The following is a 14,464-nucleotide window of genomic DNA, read 5'->3' as shown; positions in this document are numbered from 1 at the left end:
AGGCCAGTTGTAAGGAAGGGACACTTCCGCTGGTCACTGGTCGTGGGACACCAGATCTAATGTGTTCCTGAGATGGATTTCCAGGAGGACATCAGCAGCAGGCAGGCCAAGGAGTGTGATTTCCAGGTAAGGGCCCTTCCCTATTCCCTCATTTGAGGAAGCCTGATTGCTTATGAGCAAACTAAGGGGAAGTGCACCTAGGATCCTGAGACAAGGAAAGAAAGAATACAGGGTGTGACTTACTTCTTATGTGCTAAGCTTTACTTTAACTTTCATTTTAGATAACCAAAACACTTTATCGTGGAAATTTCAGTGGTTTGAAGTTACCCCTGATAAACCTTATAAATTCAATTTTGGGGAGAACTCTCATCTTTCATATTATAAATAAGGGTTTATCCTAAGATAGATGGCATCACAGTAAATTGTGCTTGTAGGCATAAGACACATTACATACAAACACACTAATCACATTATCTAATCAAAGAGAAATGTTAAGTGGTATGAATATAAATTAATTATTTTAACTTTACACCTAAATTAGTGTTCCCCTTTAAAAATCACTTATTCACCAGATTTGCACTGGTTGAATTTCAGTTGTTTTATTAACATGAAATCTTGTTAAAAGTCAAGATTTTCTACTGTAGGTAATAAATATGTGTCAACGTCTGTGAAGACATTATAAAGAAGATGTTCTTGCAACATTACACTTGAGGGCTACTTTGGAAGGGAAAACCCTTAAGATGAATATTTAAATTATGTTTGTTGTGGCCGCTGTTAATTATTTTAAAAATTGTTCATGTTGGTTGTCATCTCATTTGGCACAATATATAGTATTACTCACTTTAGCTAATTAAGACAAATTTCTGATTGGGTTTGAAAATTTATGTATGCCAGTTCTATCTAGATTTTTCTATAAATTAACCTCTGTGATTTTGTAGTCTGTGGTCAGTTGTTTACAATAATCACACTATTTTTTTTTTGAAAAAAAATAACATTTGCACCAATTAATCAGAAATATATATTGTCAGAAATCAGCATTTCTTTTCCTGATTATAGTATCCACTATCATTTTCTTCCATGCTCAATCCTCTAGATAAATCTATTAGAGGTTAGTACCTATATTTCCCCCTTTTTGATATTCACACTGCTGAACATGATAATGCGTGCAAAATAGTTTAAACAAAACACAGTAAAAATGAACAGGGCATCATTCTTTGAAGAATCCCAAAGACTGATCCTAAACCAGTTGCATATTTGATTCAAAGTTGCCTTTGTTAGCTATTTAGAGAACTTCATGTAATGATTTCAGTGGGTTTCTTGGCAAGTTTCAAGTGAGACTTAGCTGGTGTTGAAGGGTGCCAGATGTCTTGAAGAGATTGCTGAAGAAAATATGGCAGGGTTCACTATATGATAAGTTTTGCTTGCCCTTCTACTGACATCTTCACTCTGATGGGCTGACAGGTTTTCTGGAGAAAGTGGTAGTTATTCAGTAATGTTAGAAACGTAAGATGCATATAACTAAATGTCTAACCCACCTTTGTCTAAGGACAGGTGATTTGTATCACAAAGCTTTTCTCCCATAGGTGGTCTTTTCCTAAATCACATAAAAACTGGGTGGATTAATTTTAAGACAGTGCTTATGGATGGCACTTCTCAAGCCATTTCTAAATCACCTCATCTATTCTGAAACTGGGCAAATTTGTTGGAAAGGTTTTTTTTTTCCTTTTTATTATAAATTGAATCACTATTGACAATTGTATTTTGTCTGTATGGGTTGAGGATTTTTTGATACACTGTGTAATTTCCTAAACATAAAATCTACAATGAAAGAAATATATACTAATTATAAGAGGAAAAAAATATAAGCTTTCCTAATCTAGAAGTAGCCTTAGAACATTCTGGGCCCCACTAATTAGCATCCTCACTATACCAAAGGTTCAATGTCCCTCATCTCCCTCATTTTGATTTCTTCATTTTAAACTGTTTTAAATAAGAGTTAAAATTATAATATATGTATATGTATATATTTATGTATGTGTGTGTGTGTATGCCTGTGTGCGTAGAATAAGATTGGGATTGGCCCCTGGGTAAAGTGAAATAACACAGAGATCATGTATAAGAAAAAATTGTTAAATCAAAAATAAGTTGTGCCTTGTAATTAATGGTTGCATTTTTACAAAAATAGAATATAGCTTAAAAAATTATGCTTATTGCACCTGTTAGTGTTAATCAATAGAAAATTAAAAAATATATTCATAAATGTCTATCACCTTGATTATTTTATTTTTCCAAGGATTTCCTTTCTGGAATATCATTCACTTTCAAATTTATTCTCAAATTTTCTGTATATTTGTACCTGTATGTATATGTACATGTGTTAACATACATACACATATATTTGTATTTATGTGTGCATGAGTATTCAGAATAGCAGATGTGTATACATACATAAATAGAAATTAATGTGATATGGCATCCTTATAGTGTTTCATTTATCCTTATATATAAAATAACAAGTGTATATTATTGATGCCATACAGGTTCTCTGGCTCTAAATGTAAATTTTAATTTTGTTTCCGAACTAGAGAATATTATATCACTATGGTTAAATGGGTAAGCAATACGAAGACGGTGGTCAGATGGTTAAACCGGCCTCAGAACATTTCCATCCTCACGGTCTGTGAGACCACCACTGGCGCTTGTAGTAGAGTGAGTATAATTTACTTTTCTTTCATGCCTCAAATGAAGCATTTTATGCTACTCACAAAGGGAAATCAGGCAATCCATTGTACAAAAACCAATGTTTAAGTTCCAAAGGTAGTTGGGAAAGAGTCCTTCTATTAGGAGTATATATTTTAATCCATAAATCATCTAAACTTTGAAGTGAGAAATATATGATAAGCAAAAGAGAACAAACCAAGATTTAAAAAAAATGAATTCTTGTATTAAGGGGATTCTAAATCACATTAGTTTAATTCCGAAATACATTTTTCTCTCCATAGTCTGACTTTGATTAACTTGAGAATACGGAATATTTTTCCTGTTTTCTTCAAACACATTCCAAAATTCAATTTTTATGGTCATTCAGATTAGTCTTATAAAATAATGGACAGTATCTCTATTTTTAAATTAAGAAGAGTAAAAACTAAAATGGTCCTTGAACCACTGTGATTTTGAAAGCCGGTTGCATTTCTATTTCTATAATCAGTTTTTATAACTCTGCAATAAATCCTGTACGTGTAATTTTTAAACTTCTTTACAGAGAGGAATACTATAATCAGTTTAAGTTGCTCTGTTGTACGCTTCTATTGTTACTTGCCAAAGTATTCCCAATTATTTAACAACAGAAATTTTCAAACTTCTGTTTCTAAAATTGTTTTGATGTTTATTTATTTTTCAGAGAGAGAGAGAGAGAGGGAGAGAGAGGAGAGGAGCGAGAGCAAGCAGGGGAGGGGCAGAGAGAGATGGGTGTCACAGAATTCCGAAGCAGGCTCCAGGCTCTGAGCTATCAGCACAGAGCCCGATGCAGGGCTCAAACCCACAATCTGTGAGACCATGGCCTGAGCCGAAGCTGGACACTTAACTGGCTGAGCCACCCAGACTTCTGTTTCTAGACAAGATGGTGTACATGTTGAGAGTCCAGCATCTCTGCTGTTGCCAACTATAAAACTATACAAGATGTATTAAACAACTATTCTCAGACAATAGCAGGATAAGGACACAAATAGTGAAATAAAATAAACACAGAGGATAAGCCTACCTTTCTGTGGGGGCTACTTTGAGATCACAGTGCAAGTTAATGAGGCCCTAGAAAAGCACAGTGGTATCAGTGATGTCAGTAGGCAGGGAGAATCAGTTTGAGACTGTTGTGGTGGCTGAAATTTGGAGGACAAGTACCACCAGATTGGGAGTGGCAGAGAGAAGAGCTCTCCGGCAATCCATGTAGAGGGACTCTCAAGACTGTAGCTCAATGCTTAACTGTGCAAGTACATGACACGCTTCACACAGAGAAGCAAAAGGAGAATCTGCAGGTTGCACAACGCTTGGAGACTTTGGAGTGCTCAGCAGCAAACATAGAGCACTCTCACTGAAAACCCTTTGCATTCAACTCACAGCCCAGAAAGAAAATGCATTAGGAATAAGGTTGTTCTGTACTCTTTACAATAAACCTTTATATCTAACCTGGGAAGGATGAAGTGCATGCCTATAAATTAGCTGTCTTCCCAGAAGATAGTTTACTCTTTTAAAAGGAAAATTAAAATTTAAAATATCAATTACACAATCAAAACATACTATATATGTAGAAAAATAGAAAATATAACCTGCCTGTCTCTCACCCCCCTGCCAAAATATTTATAAAAGCAGACTTACACACAATAGAGTTACTAAAATTAACAGATACAGATTTTTAAAAAATCTGTTTGAAAGATAGTTGGTAAATTAAAGGGTGGCCCTAATTAATGAATAGATGAGACATTTCAGTAGGTAAATAAACTGTAAAACAGAGAACAATGAAATTTCAGGAACTCAAAACAACAGTAACTGAAATGAAAAATTGTCTGGATGGGTTAAAACACAAACTGGACACTGTTGTTGTCAGGGAAATAAAAACAATTCAAACTGAAGTTCTGAGGAAAAAATGACTGGAAAAAAAAAATGAACAAAGCCTCAATTACCTGTAGAACAATATGAGCTGATGTATATGTATGATGGAATATATACAGAAGGCAAGATATGAGATATTGTGGCAGGAAAAAAACCGAATTAATGACTTAAGGGGCACCTGGGTGGCTCAGTCAGTTAAGTGTCTCACTTCGTCTCAGGTCATGATCTCACAGTTCGTGGGTTCAAGCCCCACGTTGTGCTCTCTGCTTTCAACTCAGAGCCTGCTTGAGATCCTGTCACCCTCTCTCTCTGCCCCTTGCCCACCCCTCCTTCTCTTTCTCAAAAATAAATAAGCATTTAAAAAAAGAAATAATGACTTAAAATATCCCAAATTTGCAACAAAATAAAACAAAACATTAACCTGTATATCTAAGAAGTTAGCAAACCCCAAACAAGATAAAAACAAAGAAAATAAGTAGGCACATAATATTCAAATTATTGCAAACCAAAGATTAAGAGGGAAGAAAATGAAAACAGCTTGAGAGAAAAATATATTACATATGGGAGAATATAATGATGAAAATTACTGCCTCTGTGTCATCAGAAACAACATAAGCCAGAAAGCAGTGGAATGCATTTTTAAAGGACTAGAAGAAAAACAGTGTAAACTAGAAGTCTATGTCCTATGAAAATAACTTTCAAACATGAAGACAGACATTTACAGATGAGTAAAAACTGAGATAATTCATCACAGGTAGATCTGTGTAAATAACATCAAATTAAGTTATTCAGTCTGAAAAAAAAATAGCACCAGATGGAAACTCAAGTCTAAATGAAGGAAAGAAAGGTGCCAAAAATGGTAAATATGTGAGGAAAATAAAAATGTCTTCTAGTTTTTTTTATATATATTCTAAAAGGTAATTGATAATTTAAGTAAATCAAAACTATCAAACTAAAAGGCTTGTACACAGCCAAAGAAATAGTGAAGAAAATTGAAAAGCCGGCCTATGCAATGGAAGAATATATTTGCAAATCATATATCTGACTAGGAGTTAAGTCTAAAATATATAATGATCTCATATAACTCAATAGCAAAATAAAACAAAAACAAAAAAATCTAATAATCTCATTTAAAAATGGACAAAGGACCTGAATAGACATTTTTCCAAAGAAGATATTCAAATAGCCAACAGGTATATGAGAAGATGCTCGGCATCACTAATCATTAGGGAAATTCAGTCAAAACCACAATGACCCTTACACTTGTTAGAATGGCTATTATCAAAAAGACAAGAGATAAATAGAATCAGGGCGATGGAGAAAGGGAATCCTGTGCACTGTGGTAGGAATGTATATTGGTACAGTCACTGTGGAAAACAGTATGGCAGATATAAATTAAAAGTAAAACTTCTGTATGATCTAGCAATTTAACCTCTGGGTATGTATCTCAAGGAAACGAAATCATTATTCAAAGGCCTCTTTGTCAGCCCATGTTCATTGCAGCATCATTTACAATAGCCAAAACACGGGGTAAATATGTCCATCAGTGGATGGATGGATAAAAAATGTCACACACACACACACACACACCACACTGGAATAACTATTCAGCCATAAAAAATGAAGAAATCCTACAATTTGTGACAACAGGGAGGGAACTTGAGGGCATTTATTCTAAATGAGGTGAGTCAGATGGAGAAAGACAAATACAGTATGATCTCACTTGTATGTGTATTGAAAAAAAAAACTTAGAGAAAAAGAGATTGTTTGCAAAGGGGAGGGTGTGGGTGGGAGTGGGGAAACCGGGTGAAGGTGGTTAAAAGATACAAACTTCCAGTTACAAGATAAGTAAGTTCTGGGGAAGTAATGTACAACATAATTATGATAGTTAACAATACTTTATTGTATATTTGAAAGTTGCTAAGAGAATAAATCTTAAAAGTTCTTATCACAAGGAGAAAAAATGCAGTTACGTGGGGTAATGGATATTAACTAAACTTGTGGTAACCACTTCATAATATATACATATATGAAGTCATTATGTTGTATACCTTAAACTTATACAATGTTATATGTCAATTATATCTCAATAAAACTGGATAAAAAGGAATAAATTTTATAATTTCTACAATCTCCAGAGAGTGGAGAAGGAAGGAAACTTTTCAGTTCATTTTGTAAGCATAGTATAATCCTCTTACCAAAACGAGGCAAGGCCATATGAGAGAACACTTTAGACTGATGTCTCATGCACGTATATACAAAAAATTCCTTAAACATATTAACATATCAACTGTGGCAATATAGAGAATTGTGCACTGTGACTAAGTGGGGTTTATTTTGGTAATTTATGATTGGTTTAATACTGAAAAACAATCAGTGTAATTCATTATTTTAATGGAAGGAAAGAATTAAAATAAACAGTTATCTCAATAGATGAAAAAAACCAGTTGACAAAATTCATCACTCATTCATGATAACTTCAACATAAATGAATAGAAAAAAAATTTTCAATTTGATAAAGGATACCCACAAAATACCCCAATAAATAGACTCTATGGTAAAACATTTTCCTTAGTTATCTTAATACCAGCAATAAGGTAAGGATATACATTCTCACTCTGTTATTCAAACTTTATTAGAGATTCTAACCAGAGTAACTTGGTGAGGAATAAATATCATGGTGATTGGCAAGGAAGAAGTAAAATTCTATTTGTGGATGGCATTATTGCATAAATAAAAAGTAAGAAATCTACAAAAAAAGACTAGAATGGGTCACAATTCACAAATCAGTGTACCAGTTTAAATTATTTGTTCAATTTCCTGATTTTTATCATTTTACTATAAATAAATGTGAGTATATAGGATACTGTAATTTTCTTGAACACTTACTGAATTATTTAGGGGTAAATGGATATAATGACTCAAAATTTCTGTTAAATTGTTTAGAAAAAGTATATTTTTAACATTCAATCGATTTTGAAAAAATATATTTTTTTGCCTTCTTTTCAAATGGTTTAAGAACAGGAGAGAGATATAGTAATAAAGCAAATAGAACAAAATAGAAATTAATGAGGGATATGTCTAAAGGCTGTGCAAATGTTTCTTGAACTGGTCTTTTAACTTCTCTGTAAGATTGTATTTTTTTTCAAAATAAAGATTTGGGAAGCATCAAAATGTGTTTCTAGATTCAGAGTATTACAGTGGGAAAAATGCCACTAAAATCTTTAAAACATTAAATACATAAGGATAAATTTAACAAATAGCATGCAAAATCCTCATATTGAAAACTACATTTTTGAAAGGCATTAAGGATGACCTAAATAAATAAAAGATATGCCACATGTTTGAGCTGAAAGGCTTAATATTGTAGATGGCATCCTACTCAAAGTGAACTGTAGTTTCTTTTTTTTTTTTTTAACATTTTATTTATTTTTGAGACAGGGAGAGACAGAGCATGAACGGGGGAGGGGCAGAGAGAGCGGGGGAGACAGACTGAAACAGGCTCCAGGCTCTGAGCTGTCAGCACAGAGCCTGACGCGGGGCTCGAACTCACAGACTATGAGATCATGACCTGAGCTGAAGTCGGACGCTCAACCGACTGAGCCACCCAGGCGCCCCTGTAGTTTCAATACAATACAAATTCCCAGCAGATTGATCAATTGATCTAGTAGAAACAGATAAGCTGTTTCTTAATGTATATGGAACTGTAAAAGACCCAATGAGCTATACAATCTTGTTAAAAAAACCAACAGTGCTGGAGAAGTTGCCCTACTGGATTTCAGGATTAACTGGAAGCCACAGAAACTGAGAGATTATAGTGGAGGCATAAGGACACACAAACAGATCAACTGAATTGACTGATAAAAGTTTCCGGAAATAGATTTCCTATTTATATGATCAATCGATTTTTATCAGAGGTGCCAAAACAATCCAAAGGGGGAAGATGATTCTGGAACAATCAATAACCAAAGGAAAAATACAGTGGTATTTAACATCATGTACCATATTCTAAAATTAATTTGAGATAAATTGCAGTCCTAAATCTAAGAGATAATACTGTCAATCTTCTAGATAAAAATATGAGATATAATTAGTTATACCGAAGAGGCAAAAAGTCATTAATCATAAAAGAAAAAATAATACATTAGGCATCATCAAACTTAGAAAGTTCTCAACAAAGTCACCATTAAGAAACAGCCACAGGGGTGCCTAAGTGGCTGAGTGGCCTCTGACTCTTGGTTCTGGCACAGGTTTGTGAGATGAAGCCCCACATAGGGCTCTGCACTGAGAGCTGCTTGGGACTCTTTCTCTCCCTCTCTGCCCCTCTGCTTCTCTCTCTTTCTCTCTTTCTCTCTCTCTCTCAAAAATGAATATAAAAAAGAAAAGAAAGAGAAACAGCCACAGAATAGGAGAAAATATTTTGCAAAATGTGTTATCACACAAATATATGCATCTCAATAATGAAAAGACCAATTAAAAAGATCAAAATGTGAACAGAAATGTATAAGGAAGTAATGAATTCATGAAGAAGTATTCAACATTATTAGACATTAGGAAAATATAGATTAAATCATAATAAAATAGCACTACATACCATTAGAATGACTAAAATTAAAACAACAAAAAGGTGACATTAACTATTGAGGAGGATGTAGAAAATTTCAGTTCTTATTCTTTTTCTTTTTTTGCCATTATTAGTCTTTTTTGGTTTTGTTTTTTTTATTTTTTTTTTTAATTTACATCCAAATTAGCATACAGTGCAACATGATTTCAGGAGTAGATTCTTTAATGCCCCTTACCCATTAGGCCCATCCCCCCCCACAACCCCTCCAGTAACCCTCAGTTTGTTCTCCATATTTATGAGTCTCCCTGTTTTTATATTACTTTTGCTTCCCTTCCCTTATGTTCATCTGTTTTGTCTCTTAAAGTCCTCATATGAGTGAAGTCATATGATTTTTGTCTTTCTCTGACTAATTTCACTTAGCATAATACCCTCCAGTTCCATCCATGTAGTTGCAAATGGCAAGATTTCCTTCTTTTTGATTGCCGAGTAATACTCCATTGTGTATGGGTGTGTGTATATATATATATATATATATATATATATATACCACATCTTCTTTATCCATTCATCCATTGATGGACATTTGGGCTCTTTCCATACTTTGGCTATTTTCCATAGCACTGCTATAAGAACATTGGGGTGCATGTGGCCCTTTGAAACAGCACACCTGTATCCCTTGGATAAATACCTAGTAGTGCAATTGCTGGGGTGTAGGGTAGTTCTATTTTTAATTTTTTGAGGAACCTCCATACTGTTTTCCAGAGTGGCTGCACCAGCTTGCATTCCCACCAACAATGCAAAAGGGATCCTCTTTCTCTGCATCCTCGCCAACATCTATTGTTGGCCTGAGTTGTTAATGTTAGCCATTCTGACAGGTGTAAGGAGATATCTCATTGTGGTTTTGATTTGTATTTCCCTGATGATGAGCGATGTTGAGCATTTTTCCATGTGTCGGTTGGCCATCTGGATGTCTTCTTTGGAGAAGCATCTATTCATGTCTTTTGCCCATTTGTTTACTGGATTATTTGTTTTTTGGGTGTTGAGTTTGATAAGTTCTTTATAGATTTTGGATACTAACCCTTTATCCGATATGTCATTTGCAAATATCTTCTCCCATTCTGTCGGTTGCCTTTTAGTTTTGATGATTGTTTCCTTCACTGTGCAGAAGCTTTTTATTTTGATGAGGTCCAGTAGTTCATTTTTGCTTTTGTTTTCCTTGCCTCCGGAGACATGGTAAGAAGTTGCTGTGGCCAAGATCAAAGAGGTTTTTGCCTGCTTTCTCCTCGAGGATTTTGATGGCTTCTTGTCTTACATTTAGGTCTTTCATCCATTTTGAGTTTATTTTTGTGTGTTGTGTAAGAAAGTGGTCCAGCTTCATTCTTCTGTATGTTGCTGTCCAGTTTTCACAGCACCACTTGCTGAAGAGACTGTATTAATTCCATTGGATATTCTTTCCTGCTTTGTCAAACATTAGTTGGCCCTACGTTTGTGGGTCCATTTCTTGGTTCTCTATTCTGTTCCATTGATCTGAGTGTCTGTTCTTGTGCCAGTACCATACTGTCTTCATGATTACGGCTTTGTAGTGTAGCTTGAAGTCCGGGATTGTGATGCCTCCTGCTTTGGTTTTCTTTTTCAAGATTGCTTTGGCTATTCGGGGTCTTTTCTGGTTCCATGCAAATTTTAGGATTATTTGTTCTAGCTCTGTGAAGAATGCTGGTGTTATTTTGATAGGGATTGCATTGAATATGTAGATTGTTTTGGGTAGTATCGACATTTTAACAATATTTGTTCTTCCTATCCATGTGCATGGAATCTTTCTCCATTTTTTTGTATCTTCAATTTCTTTCATAAGCTTTCTATAGTTTTCAGTGTATAGATTTTTCACCTCTTTGGTTAGATTTATTCCTAGGTATTTAATGGTTTAGTTCTTATTCTTCATGAGAAGAAGTGTAAGATGATACAGCTACTTTAAAAAATGATTTTGCAAGTTCAAGTAAAATTAAATGTACATATATAAACATATATATATTATAGTGTATATTATGTACACGAATGAATGTGTGTATATGTGTGTGTGTGTACCCATGCGCGCGCACACACACACACACACACACACACACACATCCAATAGCTCCATTCCTAGATATTTGGACAAGAAATAAAAACCTGTGTCCACCAAAGGATGTGTAAAAAAAAAACAACTTTAGAGATGATTCATTTATCGTAGCTAAAAACTAGAAGCTATCAAATTATCCATTAACAAGGAATAAACAAAATGTGCCATATCTGCACAACAGAATTCTGCTTGAAAATTCAAAAAGAAACAGAATACTGATATGCCCAAAAAATATGAGTGAATCTCAAAAACATAGTGTGACAAAAGTCCCACTTAGAAGAATATATAATATATAATTTCAGTAATCTGAACTTCTAACACAGGTGAAATTAATGGGGAAAGAGTTCAGAAGAGTGACCACCTTTTTGGAACCTCTAGGAAGGAGCACAAGAGAATGTGTGAGGAAGTGAAAAGACCTTGTATCTTTATGGGAAGTAAATATATTTGTTAAAACTCATCGCTTATACTGGAGATCTGTACATTTCACTATATGCAAATTATACTCCAATATTTTTAAAACATAATTTTTAAATGGTCTATAAAAGAGAAAAGAGGAAGAAACTTACCTTTGGAGTGATGAGCATAGATGTGTAGATTAAGTTCGATGCATCAACCATGTACTTACTGGCTTTGGCTAATGCTCTTTACATATAGCTTATATTTATTAGAAATATTTCAATCAACCTCTTTCATCTGATTAGCTTATAGAAAGACTAAGATCTCACCATTCATTTGTTAAAGTGTTCTAGACGATTTCTTATTCAGCTGATTGCTAAATGATTTAGAAATTGGCATGTGTATATTCTAGTTAGAGAAAGCGTGTCATCTTTTCTATATAATGATAAGCTATATAGGCAATGTCAAGAATGTATCAAAATGCTTCAGTAGAAAATAGATATAGGAACTGTATCATACTGATTTGGTACCTTATTGATATTCTATTTCTCATCCATCTATGGAGTTAAATAAAAGTTTTACTCTCTGCTGGAACTGAAATAAGACAAATGCATGTGAAACTTTAGACTTTCATGAATTCTAAAAAAATTAGTAATGCTTTGGGGTGCCTGGGTTCAATTGGTTAAGTATCTAACTCTTCATTTGGGCTCATGTCCTGATCTCACAGTTCGGGAGACTGAGCCCTGCGTTGGGCTCCACACTGACAGCACAGTACCTGCTTGGGATTCTGGCGGTCTCTCTCTCTCTCTCTCTCTCTCTCTCTGTGCCCCTTTCCCATTTTCACTGTTGCTCTCTCTCTCAAATAAACAAATAAATAAACAAACATTACAAAAATTTTAATAAATAAACATTAAAAAGGGGCATTAATATATTTTTGTGTGTGTGTCTATGTTTTATAGATAGCAAGGTGCAAGAGGTGCAAATAGAAAATCAAGGAATAATTTAGTTAGATGTTTCCTCAATATCCACATGTAGAAAAATCTATTAATAAATAAAAACAGGCCCTGAAAATAGAAAGTGATTGATTTTAATGTAATAATAATATGGCTTTAAAAGAGAAAACTGGTAAAAAAACATTATAAATAATTATTAATAACAATTTAAAGTGAATACTTCTGCATATTGATAAAATTTATAATATATTGTGATTTTATTTTCTTCATTTAAATACCTTTAGTATAGACTTTTCTAGAATACAAGATTTTCATAAATTACTGTATGTAAAGAGTACTAATAAAATTTATTTTATCTACACATATTTAACTTGAGATTAAATTAATCTAGTTTTGCTCTGTGAAATAATGACCTCAGTTCTGATCATTTGCAAGATAATTTTAATGGAACATAAAATTTTGCCATTTCAAATTTTTAATTCTTTTTCCTTAAGAAAAGAAAATGACTATGAAGGAGAGTGCATTGAATGTTAAAAGAACATCTACCTTTTCATTTCATTGTTGGCAGTTAGCCCAGTTCTTTTGAAGGACTTAATAATTTTGTTTCCTGATGATGCCTAGAGGTGAAAAGAGACAGTGCCTAGTGGTTCAAAACAGTTTGAATGAGGTAATCAAACAGCACTGGAAAATGATCTTCTATCCGTGGTGACATACTACTGGGAATTCTAAAGGAGTTCACCAAAGAAAAGATTTTATAATTAAATTATCATTTAATCCCAATTCTGTACTTATTCATTTTAAGTCAGTAGTGACAATGGGATCTCTCATGGTATTTCATCAGTTGAAGAGAGAAAAAAAAATAATACCTTAAGGATAATGTGTAAAAGAAGTTAAATTGATACATGCACATTTTGTTGTTTAGATGCTTCATGGAGTTCATTGTTTCTTTTCAGAAATATGAGATGACATCAGATACGTGGCTCTCCAAACAGGTACGGCACAGGAGGTTGCTTCATGTTGCATTTCGGCCATTGTGCTCATTCTATTTACCCAGTGGCTGTATAATAATTTTCTCTCAAAAGTTATCTCAGTAATATGACTTTAAGGCTTTGTTATGTTTGGCTAAGTAAGTCTTTTCCATTAAAATATTTATGGCTTGGCCTTTCTGTGACATCATTTATGAAAAGGCTACTTCCTTTTTTTTTTTTTTTTTTTTTTTTAAGAAGGTAAGTTACAGAGTAACTACTAGGATCCATTTTCAGGATCATTCATATACGTAAACTTTTGTGTAGATGAAAGAGGAAAAAGTTGTGACCCATTAAAGCTGGAAATTGTCAGTATTGTTCAAATTTCCCAGAAGATTGACCAAACCTCCACATATATTGGGTATGTGGACATTGTTTAGATAGATGCTTCTTTCCTTAGATGTATCCTAGATCATGATGCTAGTTTGTGACATACTTGGGGCTGGAATCCAGACCACAATAGAATAACTACTAAATGTCCCCACAACATGGTCTCATACCAGACATTTCAGAAGGAAACACAAGCAGAGTATCCAAATATGGCTGAACCCATTTTACTACTGACTCCATTACTGTTTTTTTCTTTTCTTTTCTTCCCTTTTTTTTTTTTGCAAAAGGAAGTGTTTTGTTTGGTTTGCTTTTGATTTTTGTTCTTTGCAGTGATCTTTTATATTCTCTCCTGAAGTGTCATACACATCTATGGTTTCAGTGACCACCCAGGTATTGAGACCTCTAGATGTATAGCCCTGGGCAGCTCACTTGGCTGAGTTCTCAAACATCCAAATTCATGCTTGGAAACTTCTCC

The 14,464-nt window shown here is 33.9% G+C and overlaps 1 protein-coding gene across 1 annotated transcript in view; it reads left to right on the top strand.

Annotated features, from left to right (window-relative positions):
- Positions 1-14,464, top strand: part of DPP10 (dipeptidyl peptidase like 10) — a 646,469-nt gene that overhangs the window by 544,924 nt on the left and 87,081 nt on the right. The window contains exons 11-12 of the mRNA XM_042994282.1: positions 2,586-2,709; positions 13,588-13,626. Coding sequence (XP_042850216.1) covers positions 2,586-2,709; positions 13,588-13,626 — 163 coding nt within the window. The remainder of the gene's footprint in view (positions 1-2,585; positions 2,710-13,587; positions 13,627-14,464) is intronic.

This window comes from Panthera tigris, chromosome C1 (genome assembly GCF_018350195.1).
Source record: "Panthera tigris isolate Pti1 chromosome C1, P.tigris_Pti1_mat1.1, whole genome shotgun sequence".
In the NCBI taxonomy this organism is placed as follows: Eukaryota; Metazoa; Chordata; class Mammalia; order Carnivora; family Felidae; genus Panthera; species Panthera tigris.
This window is presented reverse-complemented; position numbering and strand designations above follow the sequence as displayed.